Source organism: Oncorhynchus keta, chromosome 7 (assembly GCF_023373465.1).
Source record: "Oncorhynchus keta strain PuntledgeMale-10-30-2019 chromosome 7, Oket_V2, whole genome shotgun sequence".
Lineage (NCBI taxonomy): Eukaryota > Metazoa > Chordata > Actinopteri > Salmoniformes > Salmonidae > Oncorhynchus > Oncorhynchus keta.
The window spans coordinates 25,282,712-25,310,526 of NC_068427.1; the positions used below are offsets into that span (position 1 = coordinate 25,282,712).

Below are 27,815 nucleotides of genomic sequence, written 5' to 3' on the forward strand. Positions count from 1 at the left end.
CTGTGAATAACTTAAAACGTTGCTTTACTAAACATTTTCCACAAAACTTACTGAACAATGTATAACAGCGAAGGCTTATGCTTCATGACTACTTGCATTCATATGAAATCTCATATTTCTTTCCCGGTAGAGTGATTCTACCTGGTATATTCCTTGACATAATTAATCATGTTACCTACACATTTCGCCACTAAAAAAAATCACGGTAGTTATATAGTAAGCTGGGAAAGTATGTGTTGCAATGTCAGACTGTTGCTTATGCTGACTACCACTTTAAAGACAATGTACTGTTGACGGTAGTAAAACAAAAAAACACACAACAAAGACTAAGTAAAACACACAACCATGACTAAGTAATGCCTCTGAAAGCTTTGTCAGAACGGAATTCCTATTGATCCCTGAACACAATTCCACTTCCTTTCCCGATGCTAAGGAATTCTTCCCACCAAAATAAAGTGCCAGGGAGCCTACCAGGGAATCTGTGAGAGGGATGTACCATAAGAAGACGGGGGAGGGAGGGGATTGCGGAGGGAGGGAGGAGACTGCGGATGAGAGAGAGGCAGGGAGGAGGGCAGAGAGGAAATCCTCTCTCATGATGCCCCTGCTTTTCTTCCCGTGCCCCCTGCACAAGTTAGCATTCCCACCCTGGGACGGCACAGAGCTCCGGCACTACTCCACTCTACTCTACAAAGATCCTACTCCACTCTACTCTACAAAGATCCTACTCCACTCTACAGAAATCATATTCTTCTCTGATCTACCCAGCTCCTGTTGATTATATCTGACGGTGTGTCTGCAAGAGGTACGGCTCAGGATCACTGGTCTCCACCAACCTCTGTCCTCCGACCCAGCCCATCTCCACTCATCCCACCAGGTCATCACTCCTCTACGGCCCGGTCCCATCTCCAATCATCCCACCAGGTCACCACACCTCTACGGCCCGGTCCCATCTCCAATCATCCCACCAGGTCACCACACCTCTACGACCCGGTCCAATCCACCCTCCACCATTCCATCAGTCTCTGAGGTGAAGACCCTTATGCGAAGCAGCTAGGACCCTCTTCCTCAGTACTGACAGCCATCACCATCTGTAGCACAAAAAGGTAATTTACCACCACATCACCCTCGATGGGATACATAAACATAGGAAGGACACTTCAAAGTAGAACAGGAAACTTGTGGAAATGGACCAGAGTCTTAATTTGTCCCTTTTCATAGGTGCACTCAAGGCTAACAGGACTCACACAGCTGTCACTCAGTGAGTGTGTGTGAGGGCTTTATAGAGGTATTCTATTAACATCTGGCTCTTGTATTCATACTATATAGTTGCTGGGCCACTAAAGCATCATACCCAGTGTCTCTGTCTTTTACTAGTTGAGACAGAGCATTGACAGGGCGCTGGTCCATAGCGGTGAGGTATCTGTCACAGAGAAGAGTGTAGGGACGATTTAGAGGGGTCCTGGTGTGTGTTAGTCTCACTCTCTCTCAACACTGACTCATCCAGCCAGCCAGCAGCTCCAGAGACAAATATATTTTAACAAACGACTCCACTGTTCGTTCCGCTGTCTAAGATGACACGGGTCTCTTAGAGCAGAAAATGTCCTTATATTAAGTGTTACTTTCATGAAGGTTATTCATACAGCTACAACACCATTTTAAATCTACAATAATTTACAAGACTTCAGATTGGATGGCTTGACATAAGATTGCTTACATGAAATATGAAAAAACAGGATCATTAACAAATACAAGACTTTCACCAATTCGGCATTAAATGACATGACAGATGTGTACCTTTTTCATCTCTTTGTTCACCAATAGATGCATTGTCTTATGACCATGGCTGGATGTAGCCTTTTGGGGGCCATAATTGAGATTTGGTTGGGGAGCCCCACCCACCAAGAGGGCAAAAATGTTTAGTTGCCTCCCTTCTGATGGAGGAGAGAAAAATGTATGTTTTAAAGTTTATTTCCTGCAGTTCTACACATTTTGCCATGACTTATGTTAATGATATTTGTGACTAACAAAATCAGTAGCGGACCGCTTCAGGTCAGGGCCCCTGGGCAGCTAGGGGTACTTCCTGATAATGAGCATACATTGCTGTGCAGCTAGAAATAGAGATACTATTGATAAGAAAGACTGTTATAACACCCTATTGCACAAACATTCCATGGTCTGACACACCCCTGTTTATTAGAAGAACTGTTGAAAAGAGAAGAGATAACTGCAGGAAACATCAAGTCACACCTGGTCTCTGTTTTGCATGCTACTGATTATCACCTCACTCTCTACCTCATGAAAAGATGAAATCCAATTTGATAATCCTAAGAACCACAGTAAATATAAATGTACTTCCCGAAGGCAAAGCATATAGCAACTCAACATTAGAATCAAACTAGAATCATGTACAATACCTGCAATGAACATTTACTTTTATAACAAAACTTTAAGGCAGGTACTATAATTGATAATCAAACATCAATAGTCTTCCCCTCTGGCAACAGGCTGGTGTCTAGTCTGAGCGACCCAGTGTAACACAGTTAAAACAATAGCTCATAACAGGGCTGTGGGTCTGTGTACAGTTAGTGGCAGACGAAAAGGCAGACCTCCATGTAAGGTAGCAGATGATCTGGCTAGCTGCGTGGCGTCTGGTGGGGTGAGACGGTGACTGATTTATGGCTCGCCAGTCCTCAGGGCTTGCTGGTGGCTCGCTGCTCTATAAGTAGCAGTCGTGTGGCAGGTGACTAACCAACTCTGTGATTTAGGAAGTATTTCTCTCTCCGTCCCCCGCTGCCTCCCCCCAACTCACCCAGGGGGTCTGTACCCACCCCACCCCTGGCCTCCATGGCTAAACTAAGTCAGTTAATAGTCAATGTGTTTAGAGAGGAGGGTCATTCAGACCTCAAACTGTTGATGTCTCATATACACATATACAGTTTATTAGGTACACCCATCTAGTACCGGTTCGAACCCCCCTTTGCCTCCAGAACAGCCCGAATTCTTCAGGCCGTGGAAACATTGCTCAATTGGTATCAAGGGACCTAAAGTGTGCAAGGAAAATACTCCCCACACCATTACACCACTGCCACCAGCCTGTACCGTTGAAACCAGACAGAATGGATCCATGGACTCCTGCTGCTTACGCCAAATTCTGACTCTGCCATCAGCATGATGCAACAGGAACCAGGAGATTTTTTCCACTCCTTAATTGTCCCGTGTTGGTGATCACGTGCCCACTGGAGGCACTTGTTCTTGTTTTTAGCTGATAGGAGTGGAACCCAGTCTGGTCATCTGCTACAATAGCCCATCCATGACAAGGACCGACGAGTTGTGTGTTCCGAGATGCCGTTCTGCACACTGTTGTACTGCGCCGTAATTTGTCTGTTTGTGGCCTGCCTGTTAGCTTGCACAATTTTTGTCATTCTCCTTCGACCTCTCATCAACGAGCTGTTTTCGCCAACAGGACCGCCACTGACTGGATGTTTTTTGTTTATCGCACCGTTCTCTGTAAACTCTAGACACTGTCGTTTCTGAGATACTGGAACCGGCGCGCGTGGCACCAACCATCATACCACGCTCCAAGTCACTTAGGTCACTTGTTTTACCCATTTTAATGTTAATTTCAACAGTAACTGAATGCATCAATACCTGTCTGCCTGCTTTATATAGCAAGCCACAAACCATTTTCATGAACGGGGTGTACCTAATGAACTGTATATATACTTTACTATTCCCCTCTTTCTCTCTATTCAATCTTTCTTCCTCTCATGTTTCAGGCCGCCTACTAAAAAACTGTGGAGTGTTTTTGTCACATAAAAGGCCCACCTGGCATCCATGTTAAAACCAAAACAACGATTGGGCACCTGCCTTATGTCAGGGTGGGGGTCGCATCCTTACCCAACCTCTTTGTTCTCCAATGGTACAACAAGCAGTGTGCTGGGACTTCATAGAGAGAGGTGGGAGGAGGAGGACGTTATGTTTTCTTAATATGTCTCTGAAGTTGTGCCACTTTTACTAAGCTGTCACTGCACAGTATATGCATTCGGGACTGTTATTGATGAGGATATTTTGTTCTCCCCCACAATGAAATCGGGGCGGGGACTATGGATTTGTCTCCGTCTGTTAGTCAGTTAGTATGTTCGTTTGTACGTTAGTCACACACGATACCTCAGACAGCACTGGCCCGATTTTGACGAAACTTGGGTGAATGATGCGTCTTGCCACAGAGATCTGGCATTAAAAGCTTTCATAGATTGGCCAGATGGTGGCGCTATAACAATAGATTGAACATGTTAACTTCGAAATGTCACGCGCCTCACCCCATTTTACCTAAAATCATGAAATTCAGCGCATAGGTCCCTCTCCTCACAAGGAACAGATTTCCCTCAGGGACCCATAAGGTCGGCCATGATGGATTTTCCGACATTTTAACACTTAACGCTACTCTCCTGTGTCGTGTCTATGGATTAAATTATATATGACATTTATCAAATCAATTCTCTGTAATTAATATTACCCGATTAAACTAATCATGTAAATGTAATTAACTAGGAAGTCGGGGCACCACGGAAAAATGTTTATAGAGTTCAACTGGCTAACAAGTTGAATCAGCAATACTAAATTTGGTTTAATTATTTATTTACTAAATACCTAAATAATCACCCAGAATTACATATACACAGGATGGATCATACATTGAATACTAATTATGTCATAGAAGAAAACGTCCATAATATATGCCATTTATCATAGCGAATGAAACGATATGACGGCTGGTTAGACAATGAAAGGGGGTGGGTTTGAATGAAAGAGAGGGAAGACTGAGGAACAAATATATTTTAGATTCTTCAAAATAGCCACCCTTTGCCTTTGCCTCTCAACCAGCTTCATGAGGTAGTCACCTGGAATGGTTTTAGAACAGGCTTGAAGGAGTTCCCACACTTGTTGGCTGCTTTTCCTTCACCCTGCGGTCCAACTCATCTCAAACAATCTCAATTGGGTTGAGGTCGGGTGATTGTGGAGGCCAGGTCATCTGATGCAGCACTCCATCACTCTCCTTTTTCAAATAGCCCCTACACAGCCTGGAGGTTTGGCACACTTGAGATGTGTCTGTTACTTGAACTCAGTGAAGAATAAATTTGGGATGCAATCTGATGTGCAGTTAACTCTAATGAACTTATCCCCTGCAGCAGAGATAACTCTGGGTCTTCCATTCCTGTAGCGGTCCTCATGAGAGCCAGGTTCATCATAGCATTTGATGGTTTTTGCGACTGCACTTGAAGAAACGTTCAAAGTTCTTGAAATGTTCCCGATTGACTGATATTCATGTCTTAAAGTAATGATGGACTGTTGATTCTCTTTGCTTATTTGAGCTGTTCTTGCCATAATATGGACTTGGTCTTTTACCAAATAGGGCTATCTTCTGTATACCCCCCTACCTTGTCACAACACAACTGATTGGCTCAAACACATTAAGAATGAAGGCACACCTGTTAATTGAAATGCATTCCAGGTGACTACCTCATGAAACTGGTTGAGAGAATGCCAAGAGTGTGCAAAGCTTTCATTTAGGCAAAGGGTGGCTACTTTGAAGAATCTCACATTTCAAATATATTTTTATTTGTTTAACACTTTTTTGGTTATTACACGATTCCATTTGTGGTATTTCATAGTTTTGAGATCTTCACTATTATTCTACAATGTAGAATTAAAGGACTTTCAAACCATGAGAAACAAGAATCTCTGGTCTGATGAAAACAAGATTGAACTCTTTGGCCTGAATACCAAGCATCACATCTGGAGGAAATCAGGAACAAGAACTAGACAAGTCAGGACAAGTCTCTGAATATCCTTGAGTGGCCCAGCCAGAGCCCAGACTTGAACCAATTCAAACATCTCTGGAGAGACCTGAAAATAGCTGTGCGGCGACTCTCCCCATCAAACCGGACAGAGCTTGAGAGGATCTGCAGAGAAGAATGGGAGTGGCTTTTGGCAAACTCCAAGTGGGCTGTCATGTGCCTTTTACTGAGGATTGCCACTCTACCATATAGGCATGATTGGTGGAGTGCTGCAGAGATGGTTGTCCTTCTTCACAGAAGAACTCTGGAGCTTTGTCAGAGTTACCATTGGGTTCTTGGTCACCTCTCTGACCAAGGCCCTTCTTTCGCTTTGTCAGTATGGGGTATTGTGTGTAGAATGATGAGAAATATTTGTTTTATGTATATATACATTTTAGAATTATGCTGTAATGTAACAAATTGTAGAAAAAGTGAAGGGGTCTGAATACTTCCATAATGCACTGTATATAATGTGTATATATACGGTGCCTTCAGAAAGTATTAATACATACCCCTTGAATTATTCCTCACTTTGTTCTGTTACAGCCTGAATTCAAAATGGTTTAAGTAGATTTTTCTCTCTCAACCATCTCCACACAATATGCCACAATTACAAAGTAAAAACATGTTTTTAGAAATCTTTGCAAATTTCATGAAAATGAAATACAGAAATATCTCATTAACATCAGTTACATCTAATTTACTCCCCTGAGTCCATGCATGTTATAATCACCTTTGACAGCAATTACAGCTGTGAGTCTTTCTGGTTAAGTCTTGAAGAGCTTTGCACACATGGGTTGTATAATGTTTGCTCATTATTATTTTTAAAATTCTTGCCATAGATTTTCAAACTGATTTAAGTCAAAACTATAACTAGGCCATTCAATGTTGCCTCAATAAGCCTCTCTAGTACATATTTGTTCTTGTGTTTTAGGTTATTGTCCTGCTGAAAGGTGAATTCATCTCCCAGTGTCTGGTGGAAAGCAGACTGAATCATGTTTTCCTCTAGGATTTTGCCTGTGCTCTAGGATTTTGCCTGAGCTCCAGTCCATTTATTTTTTTTATCCTGAAAAACTCCCCAGTCCTTAATGATTACAAGCATACTCATAACATGAGTCAGCCACCACTATGCTTGAAAATATGGAGAGTGGTTCTCAGTAATGGGTTTTATTGGATTTTCTCCAAACATAACATTTTCCATTAATTTTTTATGTGCAGGCATCCTTATTTTCACTCTGTCAGTTAGGTTAGTATTGTGGAGTAACTACAATGATGTTAATCCAACTTCAGTTTTCTCCTATCACAGGCATTACATTCTGCAACTGTTTCAAAGTCACAATTGGCCTCATGATGAAATCCCTGAGAGGATTCCTTCCTCTCTGGCAACTGAGTTAGGAAGGACGCCTGTATCGTTGTAATGACTGGGTGTATTGATACACCATCCAATGTGTAATTAATAACTTCACTATGCTCAAAAGGATATTCAATGTCTGTTCATTTTTTTTACCCATCTATCAATAGATGCCATTCTTTGCAAAAGTTTGGAAACCTCCCTGATCTTTGTGGTTGTGTTTGAAATTCACTGCTCGACTGAGGGACCTTTCAAATAATTGTGGGGTACAGAGATGAGGTTGTCTTTCAAAGAGAATGTTAAACATTATTTTTGCACACAGAGTGAGTCCATGCAACTTATTATGTGACCTTTCCTGCAGTCAAATGAACAAATCGTCCTCTAGTGGCATCATGGGTGGAATGCTATTCTTTTTTTATTTTTATAATTTCATAATTAATCAACATTATAATTTTTTTATGGTGGAAATCCGGTGTTTCTATTTCAAACAGTTTTGTTATATTTCAGTGTTCTGCGATGTGTAGAAAGTGTAGAAGGGCTATATAATGTGTTGTGTAGAAAGCCTGAAGAAGGGCTATATAAATACATTTGATTTGATTTGATGATGTTTTGGAGCAAGACTGATTTCTCTCAGTCTTTTCAGTGTGAGGCAATCTTTTTACACGGAAACTCAGGATAGTTCTACATAGATATGTAGTCTCATATAGGTTAGTATGGTAGATTGTCCAGTTATGATACTACTCTTGCGGGAGCTCCTTGTAGATAGTTAATCCTTTATCCAGTCTTCAATGCTCTGAGGTTGTGGGTTTGGTTTTTCAAATTAGTCATCACTTGTTAAATGGCACTGGTTAAGGCAGACAAAATTCCAACAGTCAGTGTTTTACAAGACAGCTATAGGTTGTAGAGACCAGTCCCATGAATGGAGTGGTTGATCTCCAGCTGGAAAATCACTAACTTCCCTCTAACGCAATGCTTTGAGCCCAGGCAGAGAAAAGGAGAGGAGGGTAGGGGCATCGGACAGGATTTATTGCTGTTGTGTTGCTTCCTTCCCTGGCTTGCTTTGAGAGAAAACACTGTATTCATTCTGCTGCTGGGTCTGTACCTGCCCTTAATTAGGACATCAGTTACCACCACACATTATGGATGCAGTTTGCTAGCCATGTCATCTCTATGGACTATAGCCTGGTTGCTCTCCAGCCCAGGTCCAGTCAATGTCCATGTATGTAAAGACTACTGTAAATACTACTACACTGAACCACAGGTTGTCCATGTCACTCGGTGTGTCCTTCTTGTTATTTGCTGATGTTCTGGGTTCCTGATCCATTCTCTATCTATAGGCTACTCCACTAAAGGCCCCTATGGTATGAGTTCAGGCATCACACCCACTTTTCCAAACCTCTCTAGCCCTGTGTTTACAGTATGTTCACTAAATGTAGTCCAACCTCACTTAATGCAAAGTGTGTAGGCCTACTGTCCAACCTCAAACACCATCTCTAAACATACAGTATACTCTCACTCTCTTTTTGTTAACAATAACTATCTCTATAGACTACAAAACAGACTCTCGCTATGCCAATGCAGCCTATGGTTTCATTTGCCTATCCTCTCTCAAATCAAATCTAAGTTTATTGGTCACTTACACAGATTTACAGGTGTTATGGCAGATGCAGTGAACACTGATCTTACTAGCTCCAACAGTACAGTAGAATGTCAGGAAATACAATACAAATACACCAATAACCAAAAATAGAATCAAGACAAAATCCCATTTACAGTTACTAAACAACAGTATATAAAACAGAATATGAGGTGACCAGAGTTCAATGTCTCTATATACTGTACATGGGGCATTAGTCTCAAGGTGCAGGGCTGAGTACCGGGCAGGTAGCTGGCTAGTGATGGCTGTTCAACAGTCTGATGGCCTTGTGATAGAAGCGGTTTCTCAGTCTCTCAGTCCCAGCTCTGAACTGTCTCTATCTGCTAGATGGTAGCAGAGGGAACAGACTGTGGCTTGGGTGGCTGAGGTTCTTAATGATCTTCTTGGCCTTCCTTTGACATTGAGTGCTGTAAATGTTCTGGAAGGCAGGCAGTGCGTCCCCTGGAGAGCCATGCTGTTCAAGTCGGTGCAGTTGCTGTACCAGGCGGTGATGCAGCCCGACAGAATGCTCTCAATGTGGCATCTGGTGAAGTTCGTGAGGGTCTTAGGGGCATGCTGAATTTCTTTGGCCGCTTGAAGTTCAAGAGGCACTGTTGTGCCTTCCTCATCCCGGTGTGTGTGTGTAGTGGGACCATTTCAGGTCCTCAGTGATATGCACGCCAGGGAACTTGAAGCTTTTGACCCTCTGCAGCCTTGTTGATTTGGATCAGGGCATGCTCCCTCTTCAGTCTCCTGTATGTAGTCCACGATAAGCTCCTTTGTTTTTTTATGTTGAGCGAGAGGTTATTTTCCTGGCACTACTCTGCCAGGGCTCTAAACCTCGTCGTTGTTGGTAATCAGGCCTACCACTGTCATGTCGTCTGCAAACTTGATGATTGAGTTGGAGATGTGCATGGCCACACAGTCATGGGTGAACAGGGAGTACATGAGGGGACTGGGCACACAGCCCTGTGGGGACCCATTTTGTGGATCAGTGTGGCGGAGGTGTTGACCTTCACCACCTGGGGGGGCGGCCCGTCAGGAAGTTCAGGACACAGTTTTACAGTTCAGACCTAGGGCCCCGAGCTTAATGATGAGCTTGGAGGGTACTATGGTGTTTAAGGTTGAGCTGGAGTCTATGAACAGCATTCTTACATGCACTACAAGGCCAAAAGTATATGGAAACCTCTTCAAATTTGTGGATTTGGCTATTTCAGCTACATCCGTTGCTGACAGACGTATAACACAGCCATGCAATCTCCATAGACAAACATTGTCAGTCAAATGGTCCGTACCGAAGAGCTCAGTGACTTTTAACGTAGCACCGTCATAGGATGCCACCTTTCCAACAAACCAATTCGTCAAATTTCTGCCCTGCTAGTGCTGTCTAGGAAATGTTCACGGCTCAGCCGCGAAGTGGTAGGCCACACAAGATCACAGAACGGGACCTGTGAGTGCTAAAGCGTGTAGCTCGTAAAGGTTGTGTCTTCGGTTGCAACACTCACTACCAAACTCCAAATTGCCGCTGGAAGCAACAGCAGCACAATAACTGTTTGTCAGGAGCTTAATGAAATCGGTTTCCATGTCTGAACAGCTACAAGCTTAAGATCACCAGTGTCGGTTGGGGTAGTGTAAAGCTTGCAGCCATTGGACTCTGGAGCAGTGGAAGCGCGTTCTCTGGAGTGATGAATCACGCTTCACCATCTGGCAGACAAAGATGGGTTTGGTGGATGCCAGGAGAATGCTACCTGCCCGAATGCATAGTGCAAAATGTACAGTTTGGTGGAGGAAGAATAATGATCTGGGGCTGTTTTTCATGGTTTGGGCCCCTTAGTTCCAGTGAAGGGAAAGCTTAATGCTACAGCATAGAATTACATTTTAGATGATTCTGTGCTTCCAACTTTGTGGCAACAGTTTGGGGAAGGCCCTTGTTTCAGCATGACAATTCCCCTGTGCACAAATCGAGGTCCATACAGAAATGGCTTGCTGAGATCAAGTGTGGAAGAACTTGACTGGCCTGCACAGAGGCCTGACCTCAACCCCATTGAACACCTTTGGGATGAATTGGAACACCGACTGCGAGCCAGGCCTAATCGCCCAACATCAGTGCCCAACCTCACTAATGCTCTTGTGGCTAAATGGAAGTCCCCGCAGCAATATTCCAACATCTAGTGGAAAACCTTCACAGAAGAGTGGCTGTTCTAGCAGCAAAGGGGGGACCAACACCATATTAATGCCCATGATTTTGGAATGAGATGTTTGACAAGCAGATGTCCACATACCTTTGGCCATGTAGTGTAGGTATTCCTATTTTCCAGATGAGATAGGGCAGTGTGCAGTGGGATGGTGACTGTGTCATCCGTGGATCTATTGGGGCTGTATGCAAATTACAGTTGGGTCTAGGATATTGGGTAAGGTGGAGGTGATATGATCCTTAACTAGCCTCTCATGACAGAAGTAAGTGCTACGAGCTGATAGTGGTGACAGCAGACTGGGGTAGGGAAAGTGCTCTACTCACATTGGCTACAGAGATTGGGGCTGATTTTCCCTTTATAATCCATGATTATCTGTAGTCCCTGCCACATCTGTCTCGTGTCTGAGCCATTGAACTGCGACTCCATTTTGTCCCCGCAACGTCTTTTTTCCTCTTTGATTGATTTATGGAGGTCATAGCTGGTCTGTTTGTACTAGTCCATGTTCCCAGTCACCTTACTGTGGTTATGTAGCATGGATTCCAATCAGGACAACGTTGAGTAGTTCTTACCACGGGTGCTTCCTTCTGTAACGTCCCTATGTTCTGATCAATGTCAGAGACATATCTGAGTGGTATGCTATGCCCAGTGAGTGCTGTGTTAGATACCTCATTGCCAAATTCCCCATTACTCAGAGACAGATATTATAAACCAATATGACAGCTATGACGGTGGTCAGTGGGTACAGTGTATTACAGTAAATCCCTATTTATTACTGGGCACCCAGGAATGGAATAGAACAATCTCAAATGAGACGGCAAAGATGGGCAGCTACTGTACCAAGTGGTTATGTGTACAAATTACTGGACATTTTCTCTAAAGGTTTTCTGTTGAAGTAATGACACATACGCAAGACTGTTTGTTATTTATAACATACTTTTCCAGGGGCAAAAAGGGCAACCCTCATTTTCGCTTTTAGCCAACCACTTTTTTGTTAACAACTCCTCTTCACCTCCACCCTTCCTCATTTTCCGTTATTCTTCATCAATATCAAATTAGAACTCTTCCCAACAAGGAGCTCTTAAATTCCATGCTCTATAATTGCTTGCAAAGTGATTTCATTAATTGAGTTCAGAGATAAGTCATTGTTAGACCATATTACATGGATTTTTATAGTGCCATGGGGTCCTTTAAAAAAAATCACAGCCAGAACATGCCTTTCTACATCCAACTGTCATCAAAGCTTTTTGGGTAGCAATCAGATAATGTGTTTCCAGCGAGCCACAAAGAAATGAGGAAGAGTAGAGGAAGAGGAAGGGAGTGAGAGCCTGGCCTTCACAATGGCAGGAGGTAGGAGTTAAAATAGTCATTTTCCTACCAGACTGGTCTAACAAAAGGGTTTCCTCACCTGTTTTCAACACAACCTATTGGCTGTGTAACCTGGCTGGCCAACATTGCAATATTAGTATCAATATGAGGCCAGACGTTTACATACAGTAGTGTTGTGTTTAGTTAGTCAACACAAGTAATGGTGCGATCAGATGAGCTTTACTCAAAGTGATGGGGTCATCTTTTGTTAAAGTTCGTCATTTTGTGTCTTGAGCCTTCTAGTAAGTCTGTTGTTTTCACCTCATATATTGTTGCTCTTTAGGCTATATTTCATTGTCGTGTCCCACAGTGAATCACACATGCTGTTCTAGTTTACTGTTAACTTTCTGATCGCTTTAGTCCTGCACCCTTATGTCACTCTTGATATTTCTGACTGTTTCTTTCTCAGACTTCAAATCAAATCTAATTGTATTTGTCACATGCGCCGAATGCAACAGCTGAAGTAGACCTTACCGTGAAATGCTTACTTACGAGTCCTTAACCAACAATGCAGTGTTTTAAAAAAGTTAACTAAAGGAAAAGTAATAACACAAAAAAATAACAATAATGAGGATATTTGCAAGGGGTACCGAGTCAATGTACTGTGTAGGGGTTAGCAGTGGTGGAAAAACTATCCAATTGTCATACTTGAGTACAAGTAAAGATACCATAAAATTACTCAAGTAAAAGTGAAAGTCACCCAGTAAAATACTACTTGAGTGAAAGTTTAAAAGTATTTGGTTTTAAATGTACTTAATTATCAAAGTAAATGTAATCGCAAAAATATACGTAAGTATCAAAAGTAAAAGTATATATAAATTTAAAATTCCTTATATTAAGCAAACCAGACAGCACCATTTTCTTGTTTTTTATTTACTTACGAATAGCCAGGGGCACACTCCAACACTGAGACATAATTTACAAACAAAGCATTTGTGTATAGTGAGTCTGCCAGATCAGAGGCAGTAAGGATGACCAGGGATGTTCTCTTGATAAGTGTGTGAATTGGACCATTTCCTTGTCCTGCTAAGCATTCATTACATTACATTACATTTACATTTAAGTCATTTAGCAGACGCTCTTATCCAGAGCGACTTACAAATTGGTGCATTCACCTTATGACATCCAGTGGAACAGCCACTTTACAATAGTGCATCTAAATCTTTTAGGGGGGGGAGGGTGAGAAGGATTACTTATCCTATCCTAGGTATTCCTTGAAGAGGTGGGGTTTCAGGTGTCTCCGGAAGGTGGTGATTGACTCCGCTGTCCTGGCGTCGTGAGGGAGTTTGTTCCACCATTGGGGGGCCAGAGCAGCGAACAGTTTTGACTGGGCTGAGCGGGAACTGTACTTCCTCAGTGGTAGGGAGGCGAGCAGGCCAGAGGTGGATGAACGCAGTGCCCTTGTTTGGGTGTAGGGCCTGATCAGAGCCTGGAGGTACTGAGGTGCCGTTCCCCTCACAGCTCCATAGGCAAGCACCATGGTCTTGTAGCGGATGCGAGCTTCAACTGGAAGCCAGTGGAGAGAGCGGAGGAGCGGGGTGACGTGAGAGAACTTGGGTAGGTTGAACACCAGACGGGCTGCGGCGTTCTGGATGAGTTGTAGGGGTTTAATGGCACAGGCAGGGAGCCCAGCCAACAGCGAGTTGCAGTAATCCAGACGGGAGATGACAAGTGCCTGGATTAGGACCTGCGCCGCTTCCTGTGTGAGGCAGGGTCGTACTCTGCGGATGTTGTAGAGCATGAACCTACAGGAACGGGCCACCGCCTTGATGTTAGTTGAGAACGACAGGGTGTTGTCCAGGATCACGCCAAGGTTCTTAGCGCTCTGGGAGGAGGACACAATGGAGTTGTCAACCGTGATGGCGAGATCATGGAACGGGCAGTCCTTCCCCGGGAGGAAGAGCAGCTCCGTCTTGCCGAGGTTCAGCTTGAGGTGGTGATCCGTCATCCACACTGATATGTCTGCCAGACATGCAGAGATGCGATTCGCCACCTGGTCATCAGAAGGGGGAAAGGAGAAGATTAATTGTGTGTTGTCTGCATAGCAATGATAGGAGAGACCATGTGAGGTTATGACAGAGCCAAGTGACTTGGTGTATAGCGAGAATAGGAGAGGGCCTAGAACAGAGCCCTGGGGGACACCAGTGGTGAGAGCGCGTGGTGAGGAGACAGATTCTCGCCACGCCACCTGGTAGGAGCGACCTGTCAGGTAGGACGCAATCCAAGCGTGGGCCGCGCCGGAGATGCCCAACTCGGAGAGGGTGGAGAGGAGGATCTGATGGTTCACAGTATCGAAGGCAGCCGATAGGTCTAGAAGGATGAGAGCAGAGGAGAGAGAGTTAGCTTTAGCATTGCGGAGCGCCTCCGTGATACAGAGAAGAGCAGTCTCAGTTGAATGACTAGTCTTGAAACCTGACTGATTTGGATCAAGAAGGTCATTCTGAGAGAGATAGCGGGAGAGCTGGCCAAGGACGGCACGTTCAAGAGTTTTGGAGAGAAAAGAAAGAAGGGATACTGGTCTGTAGTTGTTGACATCGGAGGGATCGAGTGTAGGTTTTTTTCAGAAGGGGTGCAACTCTCGCTCTCTTGAAGACGGAAGGGACGTAGCCAGCGGTCAGGGATGAGTTGATGAGCGAGGTGATGTAAGGGAGAAGGTCTCCGGAAATGGTCTGGAGAAGAGAGGAGGGGATAGGGTCAAGCGGGCAGGTTGTTGGGCGGCCGGCCGTCACAAGACGCGAGATTTCATCTGGAGAGAGAGGGGAGAAAGAGGTCAGAGCACAGGGTAGGGCAGTGTGAGCAGAACCAGCGGTGTCGTTTGACTTAGCAAACGAGGATCGGATGTCGTCGACCTTCTTTTCAAAATGGTTGACGAAGTCATCTGCAGAGAGGGAGGAGGGGGAGGGGGAGGAGGATTCAGGAGGGAGGAGAAGGTGGCAAAGAGCTTCCTAGGGTTAGAGGCAGATGCTTGGAATTTAGAGTGGTAGAAAGTGGCTTTAGCAGCAGAGACAGAGGAGGAAAATGTAGAGAGGAGGGAGTGAAAGGATGCCAGGTCCGCAGGGAGGCGAGTTTTCCTCCATTTCCGCTCGGCTGCCCGGAGCCCTGTTCTGTGAGCTCGCAATGAGTCGTCGAGCCACGGAGCGGGAGGGGAGGACCGAGCCGGCCTGGAGGATAGGGGACATAGAGAGTTAAAGGATGCAGAAAGGGAGGAGAGGAGGGTTGAGGAGGCAGAATCAGGAGATAGGTTGGAGAAGGTTTGAGCAGAGGGAAGAGATGATAGGATGGAAGAGGAGAGAGTAGCGGGGGAGAGAGAGCGAAGGTTGGGACGGCGCGATACCATCCGAGTAGTGGCAGTGTGGGAAGTGTTGGATGAGAGCGAGAGGGAAAAGGATACAAGGTAGTGGTCGGAGACTTGGAGGGGAGTTGCAATGAGGTTAGTGGAAGAACAGCATCTAGTAAAGATGAGGTCGAGCGTATTGCCTGCCTTGCGAGTAGGGGGGAAGGTGAGAGGGTGAGGTCAAAAGAGGAGAGAAGTGGAAAGAAGGAGGCAGAGAGGAATGAGTCAAAGGTAGACGTGGGGAGGTTAAAGTTGCCCAGAACTGTGAGAGGTGAGCCGTCCTCAGGAAAGGAGCTTATCAAGGCATCAAGCTCATTGATGAACTCTCCGAGGGAACCTGGAGGGCGATAAATGATAAGGATGTTAAGCTTGAAAGGGCTGGTAACTGTGACAGCATGGAATTCAAAGGAGGCGATAGACAGATGGGTAAGGGGAGAAAGAGAGAATGACCACTTGGGAGAGATGAGGATCCCGGTACCACCACCCCGCTGACCAGAAGCTCTCGGGGTGTGCGAGAACACGTGGGCGGACGAAGAGAGAGCAGTAGGAGTAGCAGTGTTATCTGTGGTGATCCATGTTTCCGTCAGTGCCAAGAAGTCGAGGGACTGGAGGGAGGCATAGGCTGAGATGAACTCTGCCTTGTTGGCCGCAGATCGGCAGTTCCAGAGGCTACCGGAGACCTGGAACTCCACGTGGGTCGTGCGCGCTGGGACCACCAGATTAGGGTGGCCGCGGCCACGCGGTGTGGAGCGTTTGTATGGTCTGTGCAGAGAGGAGAGAACAGGGATAGACAGACACATAGTTGACAGGCTACAGAAGAGGCTACGCTAATGCAAGGAGATTGGAATGACAAGTGGACTACACGTCTCGAATGTTCAGAAAGTTAAGCTTACGTAGCAAGAATCTTATTGACTAAAATGATTAAAATGATACAGTACTGCTGAAGTAGGCTAGCTGGCAGTGCCTGCGTTGTTGACTTTGTAGGCTAGCTGGCAGTGGCTGCGTTGTTGACACTACACTAATCAAGTCGTTCCGTTGAGTGTAATAGTTTCTACAGTGCTGCTATTCGGGGGCTAGCTGGCTAGCTAGCAGTGTTGATTACGTTACGTTGCGTTAAAAGAACGACAATAGCTGGCTAGCTAACCTAGAAAATCGCTCTAGACTACACAATTATCTTTGATACAAAGATGGCTATGTAGCTAGCTATGTAGCTAGCTACGATCAAACAAATCAAACCGTTGTGCTGTAATGAAATGAAAATGTGATACTACCTGTGGAGCGAAGCGGAATGCGACCGGGTTGTTGAGTTCTATTCGGAAGACGTTGGCTAGCTGTTGGCTAGCTAGCAGTGTCTCCTACGTTAAGGACGACAAATAGCTGGCTAGCTAACCTCGGTAAATTAAGATAATCACACTAAGACTACACACTCTAAACTACACAATTATCTTGGATACGAAGACAGCAAAGACAACTATGTAGCTAGCTAACACTACACTAAATCAAGTCGTTCAGTTGAGTAATAGTTTCTGCAGTGCTGCTATTCGGTAGACGGTGGACGTTTGCTAGCTGGCTAGCTGCTGGGCAGATAGCAGTGTAGACTACGTTAGGACAACGAAATACGATAATTACGCAGTTATCTTTGATACAAAGACGGCTATGTAGCTAGCTAAGAAGAAATTGCTAAGATTAGACAAATCAAACCGTTGTACTATAATGAAATGTAATGAAATGTAATGAAAAGTTATACTACCTGCGGAGCGAAGTGCGGATGCGACCGCTCGCTCCAACCCGGAAGTATAATGTAGCGAGTACTTTTGAGTGGCAGGACAAATGTAAGGAGTAAAAAGTATATTATTTTATTTAGGAATGTAGCGAAGTAAAATAAAAAGTTGTCAAAACTGTAAAGAAAATTACAAATACCCCCAAAAAACTACTTAAGTACTACTTTAAAGTATTTTTACTTAAGTACTTTACACCACTGCTGGTTAGTCAAGGATATTGAGGTCGTATGTACATGTAGGTAGGGGTAAAGTGACTATACATAGATAATAAATAGAGAGTAGCAGCAGCATGTGTGAAGAGTGTGAAGGAATTTTATTTTATTTTATTTAACCTTTATTTAACTAGGCAAGTCAGTTAAGAACAAATTCTTATTTACAATGATGACCTACCAAAAGGCAAAAGGCCTCCTGCAGAAAAGAGGGCTGGGATTTAAAAAATAAATTATATATATATATATATGTATGTATATATGTATATGTATGTATATATATGTATAAATATAGGACAATCTCACATATCACGACAAGAATGTGTGGAATGTGAATGTATGTGTGTTTGTGTGTGTAGCGTCAATATGCTTGTGTGTGTGTTGGAGTATCTATGTGTGGTTAGTCAGTGAGTGTACACTGAGCCTGTGCAAGAGAGTCAGTGCAAAAAATAAGAATAGATAAGAATAAAATAAGGGAGTCAATGCAAATAGTCTGGGTAGCCATTTGATTAACTGATCAGCAGACTTATGACTTGGGGGTAGAAGCTATTAAAGAGCCTTTTGGTCCCAGAGCCTTTTGTCATGCGGAAGCAGAGAGAACAGTCTATTCTTTGGGCCTTCCTCTGACACCGCCTGGTATAGAGGTCCTGGGTGGCAAGGAGCTGGGCCCCAGTGATGTACTGGGCCATACTCACTACCCTCTGCAGCATCTTGCGGTCGGATGCCAAGCAGTTGCTATACAAAGTGGTGATTCAACCAGTCAGGATGCTCTTGATGGTGCAGCTCTAGAACTTTTTGAGGATTTGAGGTCCCATGCCAAATCTTTTCAGCCTCCTGAGGGTGAATAGGCGTTGGCGTGCCCTCCTTACGACTGTGTTGGTGAGTTTGGACCATGATAAGTCCTTAGTGATGTCGACACCAAGGGACTTGAAGCTCTCAACCTTCTTCACTACAGCCCTGTCGATGTGAATGGGGGTGTGCTCTGCCCTCCCTTTCCTGGAGTCCAGGATCAGCTCTTTTGTCTTACTCATGTTGAGGGAGAGGTTGTTGCCCTGGCACCACACTGCCAAGTCTCTGACCTCCTCCCTATAGGCTGTCTCATCGTGGCCACGCAGTCGTGGGTGAACAGGGAGTACAGGAGGTGACTAAGCATGCACACCTGAGGGGCCCCCATGTTGAGGGTCAGCGTTGCTGAGGTGTTGTTTCCTACCCTCGTCAGGAAGTCCAGGATCCAGTTGCAGAGGGAGGTATTCAGTCACAGGGTCCTTAGTTGAGCAGTAGTCAATTAACGGCATTCTCATTTAGGTGTTCCTTTTGTCCAGGTGGGAAAGGGCAGTGTGGACCGCAATAGAGATTGCATCATCTGTGGATCTGTTGGGGCGCTATGCGAATTGGAGACTTGATCTTATTTGACAGTTTTTTTGTTGTTGTTCCCAGACAGAGTTGGCATGGTCGCTCAGAGGAGGATAAGAGGGGTGAGAGGTAGAAGTAGGAGCACGGGGGTACAGACCCATCACAGGAGCAGTAATTAGTCTGTCAGTCTGTCTGGATACTCACACACAGGCTGTCATGGTGGGAACGGAATCTTAGCTACGCTGAGAATCGGAACAGAGCAGAGGTTGCAGAGGGCTGAGTGGTCTCAGTCTATGTCTCCTTTCCTCAACTTCCTGTTCTTATTATCAGAGGAACCAATCCCAAACAATATGATTTCTTAAAGAAAGCCACTCAAAAGGGACCTCTCTTAAGGGTTGTAATTTGGCTAACTCTAGAGCTAGAGATGTACTGTCGAACCTCTCATGGTCATATGTATTTCTTTTATTTAACCTTTATTTAACTAGGCAAGTCAGTTAAGGACTTTTTACAATGACGGCCTAACCCAGCCAAACCCGGGGGATGCATGTGTGTGTGTGTGCGTGCGCGTGCGTGCGTGTGTGCGTGCGTGTGTGTATGTGCCTACTTTATTTTCGCCTGTTGAATAATTATAGTAAAATTCAGATCAGTTCACTTAGTGCATACTTCGATGATTGGGGGTTTGATGACACTCATAAAGCGATCTGCTGAGATGCCTTATAGGGACAGTAAATACACACAAAGTCTCACTCATACTGCAGTCAGGGGGCAACGGCACACACACACACTGATACAAATCACAGGAGGAGTGGAACGGAGAGAGGAGCGAGTGAACATCAAAGGCTTCAATTAACCGGTACAAACATGGTGACCAATGACCGATGCTGTGCTCTGGACAATATGGAGGAGATGTTGGAGATTGTAGGGTTAGGTCAGGGGCACAGAATTCCATTCCATTTCTAACAATCGGGGCCACTAGCTCCTAGCCTTGTCCTGCCCTATGGCCCCTCACCATTTCTGTCTAGTTATGTGTCAGTGTCAGGAATAGTAACACAAACATCCAGCTACTATATATCATTTCTCAGAAACAACCTCACTATTTACTTTGAAATGCCCTTAAATATATGGTATGTTTGTGTGTGTCGTGGGAAAAGATTCCTTCTCAGGCATTTGTGTCGTGTCCAGTCTCCAGGCCAATCACAGGCTATTTATACATGCATACCATGCCACTCACACACACTAGTCATTTTATCTCCTTTCTTTTCTCTCCCTATTTTCTTTCTTCTTCACTCACTCACTATCTCTTCTTCGTTCTCTCCCTCCCTCCCTCCTCTTTCTCTCCCTTTACCCTCACCCTGCCCCTCTTTCTTTCTCTCTCCCTCTTCTCCTCTCTCAGGTGTGTGCCAGTGACCAGTGAGCAGTAGTGATGGGGGACTGGAGTCTCCTAGGGAACTTCCTGGAGGAGGTTCAGGAACATTCCACGTCAGTGGGGAAGGTGTGGCTCACCGTCCTCTTCATCTTCAGGATCCTGGTCCTGGGCACGGCCGCAGAGTCCTCCTGGGGAGACGAGCAGAGTGACTTCCTGTGCGACACCCAGCAGCCCGGTTGTACCAACGTCTGTTATGACCAGGCATTTCCTATTGCACACATCCGCTACTGGGTCCTACAGATCATCTTCGTATCCACGCCATCACTGATCTACATGGGCCACGCCATGCACATCGTGCGGAGGGATGAGAAACGAAGGAGGAGGGAGCAGGAGAAGAGGGAGGAGATGGAGGAGAGAGGAGAGGGGGGGTGCGTATCAGGGGAGAAGGCATACCTCCAGCAGAGGGATTGTGGGAAGGTGCTGGAGGCGTCAGGGCAGGTTCGACTGCGGGGAGCGCTGTTATCTACATACATTCTGAGCATTCTGATCCGCACAGTGATGGAGGTGACCTTCATCGTGGTCCAATACATGATCTATGGAGTCTTCCTCAGGGCTCTGTATCATTGCAAGGCCTGGCCCTGTCCCAACCCAGTCAACTGCTACATGTCCAGGCCCACAGAGAAGAACGTGTTCATCGTCTTCATGCTGGTGGTGTCTGGTGTCTCCCTGCTCCTCTCTGTAGTTGAGCTCTACCACCTGGCCTACAGGCGTATCAGGAAGTGCAAGCGTACCCACGCCGCCCTCAAGAACCGCACTCATAACGCTGTGGCCATTGCCGTTACCAGGGACCCGGACACCCCGCCCCATCACAACTCCCCGGGCTGCACCCCTCCCCCTGACTTCAGCCAGTGCCTGGCATCGTCGGATACGATGAACCCTATGAACCCCATGACCACCATGCCTTCTCACCCCTTCAACAACAGGATGGCACACCAGCAGAACTCCGTCAACATGGCCACCGAGCGCCATCATTCCCATGACGACCTGGAAGGGGAGGGAGGATTCCTGAGAATGAGCTATACCCAGATGCCAGGGGAGATGCCCAACGGGTGCTCCGCGCCAACCCTGCTGCACGCCAGCTACCTGAAAGACAAACGCCGCTTCAGCAAGACCAGCGGTACCAGCAGCCGGGTCCGACCAGATGACTTGGCCGTGTAGAACTAGACAGACAAAGAACGAGAGAGGGGCTGAGAAAGAGAGGAGGGAGCAGACAGGACTTTCAGACACAACAGGAGAGAGGCCCTGCCTAGAGGAGATTGGAGCAGGCTGGGTCTATAGACCCAGAGACTGAACTGGAGCAGGTACTCTACCGGTCAAAAGTTTTAGAACACCTACTAATTCAAGGGTTTCTCTTTATTTTCTACATTATAGTATAATAGTGAAGCATTCAAAACTATGGAATAACACATATGGAATCATGTAGTAACCAAAAAAGTGTTAAACAAATCCAAATATATTTTATATTTGAGATTATTCAAATAGCCACCATTTACCTTGATGACAGCTTTGCACACTCTTGGCATTCTCTCAACCAGCTTCACCTGGAATGCTTTTCCAACAATCTTGAAGGAGTTCCCACATATGCTGAGCACTTGTTGGCTGCGTTTCCTTAACTCTGCCGTCCTACTCATCCCAAACCATTTCAATTTGGTTGAGGTCGGGGGATTGTGGAGGCCAGGTGATCTGATGCAGCACTCCATCACTTTCCTTCTTGGCAATTGGGTCATTGTCCTGTTGAAAAACAAATGATAGTCCCACGAAGCCCAAACCAGATGGGATGGCATATGCCTTGAGAATTCAAGTGTGCCTTTAGAATTCAAGTGTGCCTTGAATTATAAATAAATCACAGACAGTGTGACCAGCAAAGCACCGCCACACTATAACACCTCCTCCATGCTTCACGGTGGGAAATACAAATACGGAGATCATCCGTTCACCTATTCTGCGTCTCGCAAAGACACAGTGGTTGGAACCAAAATCTCCAATTTGGACTCATGACCAAAGTACAGATTTCCACCCGTCTAATGTCAATTGCTTGTGTATCTTGGCCCAAGCAAGTCTCTTCTTCTTATCGGTGTCCTTTAGTAGTGGTTTCTTTGCAGCAATTTGACCATGAAGGCCTGATTCACACAGTCTCCTCTCAACAGTTGTTGTTGAGATATGTCTGTTACTTGAACTCTGTGAAGCATTTATTTGGACTGCAATTTCTGAGGCTGGTAACTCTAATGAACGTATCCTCTCCAGCACAGGTAACTCTGGGTCTTCCATTTCCGTGGCGATCCTCATGAGAGAAACGACAGTTTCTTGATGGTTTTTTTTTTGCGACTTTCAAAATTCTTGAAATGTTCCATATTGACTGACCTTCATGTCCTAAAGTAATGACGGACTGTCGTTTCTCTTTGCTTATTTGAGCTGTTCTTGCCATAATATGGACTTTGGTCTTTTCCAAATATGGATATCTTCTGTATACCTCCCCTACCTTGTCACAACACAACTGATTGGCTATAACACACTAAGAAGGAAAAAACTCCACAAATGTACTTTTAAGAGGGCACATTTGTTAATTGAAATGCATTCCAGGTGAGTAGCTCATGAAGCTGGTTGAGAGAATGCCAAGTCTGTGCAAAGCTGTTATCAAGGCAAAGGGTAGCTATTTGCAGAATCTCAAATATTATATATTTGGATTTGTTTAACACTTTTTTGGTTACTACATGATTCCATATGTGCTATTTCATAGTATTGATGTCTTCACTATTATTCTACAATGTAGAAAATAGTAAAAATAAAGAAAAACCATTGAATTAGTAGGTGTTCTAAAACTTTTGACCGGTAGTGTAATACAGACTGGGGCTAAAGATGGATGTGTTGGCAAACTCCAAGTTGATCCATTCAGAAGGCACCAGGCTGGCCGTACAAACCCAGGAGCAGCATCCCAAAATGGGGGAAACTGTGGAGGATTGTCTCGTGTACAGCTCCAAGAGCATCACAGGAAGAGAGACCTTGGGGTGTGTAAGCTCACTGGGAGTGGGTTGAGTGGACCTTGAGAGCTTCCGCATATTGGACTGAGCTTTAAGATTGTGACCGTTGGGAGAACTGATGTTTTTTGTTAGAGCAATAAGAGCCTGGCCAAGCTTGAAACATGGACATGATAACTATGATCAAATATTGATCTTGATGCAAAAGAGAAATACACCTTTTAAATCACAATTTGGGAAAAGCCTTGAAATAACAGATAATTGCACATTGTATGTTTTGATGTTTTATAGATCAGATAATTACAGTAGATCTTTCTTTAAAGTCTAAGAATAGTGTACATTAAGCTTGCATATTCAGTGTGCCAAAAACTGTCCCACTGTATACCCAGCTGCTGATTATAATAATACAAACATGTACATGCTTGCAAATGGAACACACAGAGACGCGCACACGCCCACACACACACTGCTGTCAGAGGAAGAAAAAACCCTACATTCTTGGGTCTGACCAAAGAGTGTTGTCCCCTGATCCCTGCGATCCAGTGACGGAGGCTATCTGCAGCAGTTTGGAAAGTGAAATTGGGACACAGATCTCTGCAATGCAATCCATTGTGCACTATATCAGCTTCAAATATAGCAGGAGCAACTGTTTTCTCTGTGTTTAATCCTGATTGCAGACACTGCATTCGGAAAGTATTCAGACCCCTTACATTTTTTCCACATTGTGTTACGTCTAAAATTGATTAAATAGTTTTTTCCCCTCATCAATCTATGCACAATACCCCATAATGACAAAGCAAAAACAGGTTTTTCAATGTTTTTGCAACCATTTTATTTAATGAAATATTACATTTCAGACCTTTTTATTATTCAGACCCTTTACTCAGTACTTTGTTGAAGCACCTTTGGATGCGATTACAGCTTCAAGTCTTCTTGGATACGATGCTAAAAGCTTGGCACACCTGTATTTGGGGAGTTTCTCCTATTCTTCTCTGCAGATCCTCTCAATCTCTGTCAGGTTGGATGGGGAACATCGCTGCACAGCTATTTTCAGGACTCTTCAGAGCTGTTCGATCGGGTTCAAGTCTGGGCTCTGGATGGGCCACTCAAGGACATTTAGAGACTTGTCCCGAAACCAATCCTGTGTTATCTTGGCTTTGTCTTTAGGGGCTTTGTCCTGTTGGAAGGAGAACCTTCACCTCAGCCTGAGGTTCTGAGCGCTCTGGAGCAGCTTTTTCTTCAAGGATCTGTCTGTACTTTGTTCCGTTCATCTATCCCTCGACCCTGACTAGTCTCCCAGTCGTCCCTGTCGCTGAAAAACACCCCCACAGCATGATGTGGCCACCACCATGCTTCACTGTAGTGATGGTGCCAGGTTACCTCCAGTGACACTTCAGGCCAAAGAGAATCTCATGGTCTTAGAGTCTTTTAGGTGGCTTTTGGCAAACTCCAATGTGATTATGGGGTATTGTATGTAGATTGATGAGGGAAAGAAAATATGTCATCAATTTTAGAATAAGGCTGAAACGTATCAAAATGTGGAAAAAGTAAAGAGGTCTGAATACTTTCCGAATGCACCGTAAACAGTAACATAGCACAAGCATTGTCTTCCAGTCAGAAATCAGAACAGGGGACAGCTGTGCAAAAAAAGAAAAGTGTTTTCTCCATTCAACAGACTCCAATCATTACAGAGGGTTTTATGCGCTCAGGTACAGATAGTGAGGAACTATGCAAAAGTAATTAAGTGCCTATGAAAAGTGAATTCACAAAAGGATCAAAGTCACAAACGTTCAGCTCCATGTTAGATTTGAGAAAATGTCCTGATGTGAAAGAACAGTGTGTTCAAAAGCCATATATGAAAACAAATCATTTAGCTTGAATCAAGGCAAGGCACAAGCTTGAAAAGTTGATTGCCCTTCAGTATATCTGCATGTTTCAGGTTTTTTTTTTACCCACGAGGTGGAGACATTTCCCCCTGAGCCTTTAAAATACAGTGTAATTCCTTTCTTACAACAAAATTACAGGTATGTTCCAAAATGTGTGGGGCCACCACGAGCCAGAACAGCTTCAATGCACCTCAGCATAGATTCTACAAGTGTCTGGAACTCTGTTGGAGGGATGCTACACCCTTCTTTCACAAGAAATTCCATGATTTGGTGTTTTGTTGATGGTGGTAGAAAACACTGTTTCTGGCACTGCTCCAGAATCTCCCATAAGTGTTCAATTGGGTTGAGATCTGGTGACGGCATAGCCATGGTAGCCAAAATAATTCCCTGCCCAGCATTTTTATACTTGACCATAAGGATGATGGGATGTTAATTGCTTAAACTCAGGAACAACACCTGTGTGGAAACACCTGCTTTCAATATACTTTGTATCAATCATTTACTTGTGTTTCCATTATTTTGTCAGTTATCTATACTTTAATGTGACTGTGTGAAACAGTTGATTGATTGTCACATTGGTAGCTATCTATCTCTTGGCAGTACATGTATTTTCATATTTGTTTAAATGTGATTTATTTTTGTTTAAATGTGAGGCTAGTCAGAAAAGAACATGTCTCGGCCTGGAGGCTACTAAAGAAGGCATAGCCACAACCTGTGAAGTTCTAAACTGATTTTGCACTAGGCTTTTGGGGGTTTTGGAATATACAGCCCCCTTTATAATATCATGAATCATATTTTATTTTTCTATAGAGTAGAGGAACCTCTTTTGGAATGCCAACAGACTGGTTGCCGTTTCTCTGTGCACATTTCAATGTCATGTTGTCATTCTGTTCCTGTAAAGCCTGCAATAAAATAAAACGAATCTGTCAAATGAGTTTGTCCGACAGAAATGAATGTAACACAAACTTTCTCAGTAAGGTTGACCACAGCCCAAACATTTGTCCTCGATATGGTTGCCCTCAAAATGTTTTATTGACATTGAAACGCCACACTATGGCTAACTCTACACAAGACCTTCCCTCTATAGAAGCGCTCATCTGGTCATCCAAGGAATGATTTTATACTGTATGTCAGGTCCTTCCTCAATTAGGGTACTCTGGGAAACGCTGATCAAAACTCAGTTTCCTACCCTCTGCCCTGTCTACTGTAGGCCTGCATACACACAATCTTACTAGTTGCAGATAGCCTTCATTCAGACTACTCATTGTCTACAATAAAATGAATAGACTATCATTATCATCATTGGATATTCATTTTTTATCATATTGCCTGTCTGAACACGTAGTGATGACTATCGGCTTCATCATTAGATAATATGAATACAACATAACATCCAATGTGTATATCTACTTTATGACTTACACACTAAAGTACACAAGATGGGTCTAAAGTTCAAGTTGCAGACAAGGCACTGGGGCGTTGATGCAATTTTAATTCCAGTAGGTAGAACGATTAAAAGATTTAGTTCACAAGTAAATCTCCACACATAAAGCCATAGATCATAGGCCTATAGGTATAATATGCATAAAACACCAAATAAAGGAAACACCAACATAAAGTGTCTCAATAGGGCGTTGGGCCACCATGGCCAGAACAGCTTCAATGCACCTTGGCAAGTGTCTGGTACTCTATTGGGGAGTGCAACACCATTCTTCCGCAAGAAATTCCATCATTTGGTGTTCTGTTGATGGTGGTAGATGCCTCAGGCGTCACTCCAGAATCTCCAAAAGAGTTCAATTGGGTTGAGATCTGGTGACTGAGATGTCCATGGCATATTGTTTACATCGTTTTCATGCTGATCAAACCATTCAGTGACCACTCATGCCCCGTGGATGGGGCATTGTCATCCTAGGGCATAGCCATGTTAGATGACCCTAAGCATGATGGGATGTTCATTGCTTTTTTGCCATTTGTTTTTGTAACCTTTATTTCAAATCAAATCCGATTGTATTTATCAGGTGCGCCGCATACAACAGGTGTAGTAGACCTTACCGTGAAATGCTTACTTAGAGTTAAGAAAATATTTACCAAATAAACGAAAGTAAAAAAAATAATAAAAAGTAACACAATAAAATAACAATAACAAGGCTATATACATGGGGTACCGGTACAGGTTAGAGCTCATTTGTACATGTAGGTAGGGGTGAAGTGGCTATACATAGATAATAAACAGCGAGTGGCAGCAGTGTAAAAATCTAATGGAGATGGGGGATGTCAATGTAAATAGTCTGGTGGCCATTTGATTAATTGTTCAGGCCTCTTATGGCTTGGGGGTAGATGCTGTTAAGGAGCCTTTTGGTACTAGACTTGGAGCTCCGGTACCGCTTGCCGTGCGGTAGCAGAGAAAACAGTCTATGACTAGTTGACTAGGGTCTTTAGGGCCTTCCTCTGACACCGCCTAGTATTT

At 44.3% G+C, this 27,815-nt stretch overlaps 1 protein-coding gene across 1 annotated transcript; it reads left to right on the forward strand.

The window, feature by feature from the left end:
- The first annotated feature begins 647 nt into the window (after positions 1–647).
- Positions 648–26,282, forward strand: LOC118386500 (gap junction alpha-5 protein-like). The gene is made up of 2 exons (XM_035774221.2): positions 648–1,103; positions 20,455–26,282. Exon 2 carries the CDS (start codon positions 20,485–20,487, stop codon positions 21,643–21,645), a length of 1,161 nt encoding a protein of 386 aa, XP_035630114.1. The 5' UTR covers positions 648–1,103; positions 20,455–20,484; the 3' UTR covers positions 21,646–26,282.
- The last annotated feature ends 1,533 nt before the right edge of the window (positions 26,283–27,815 follow it).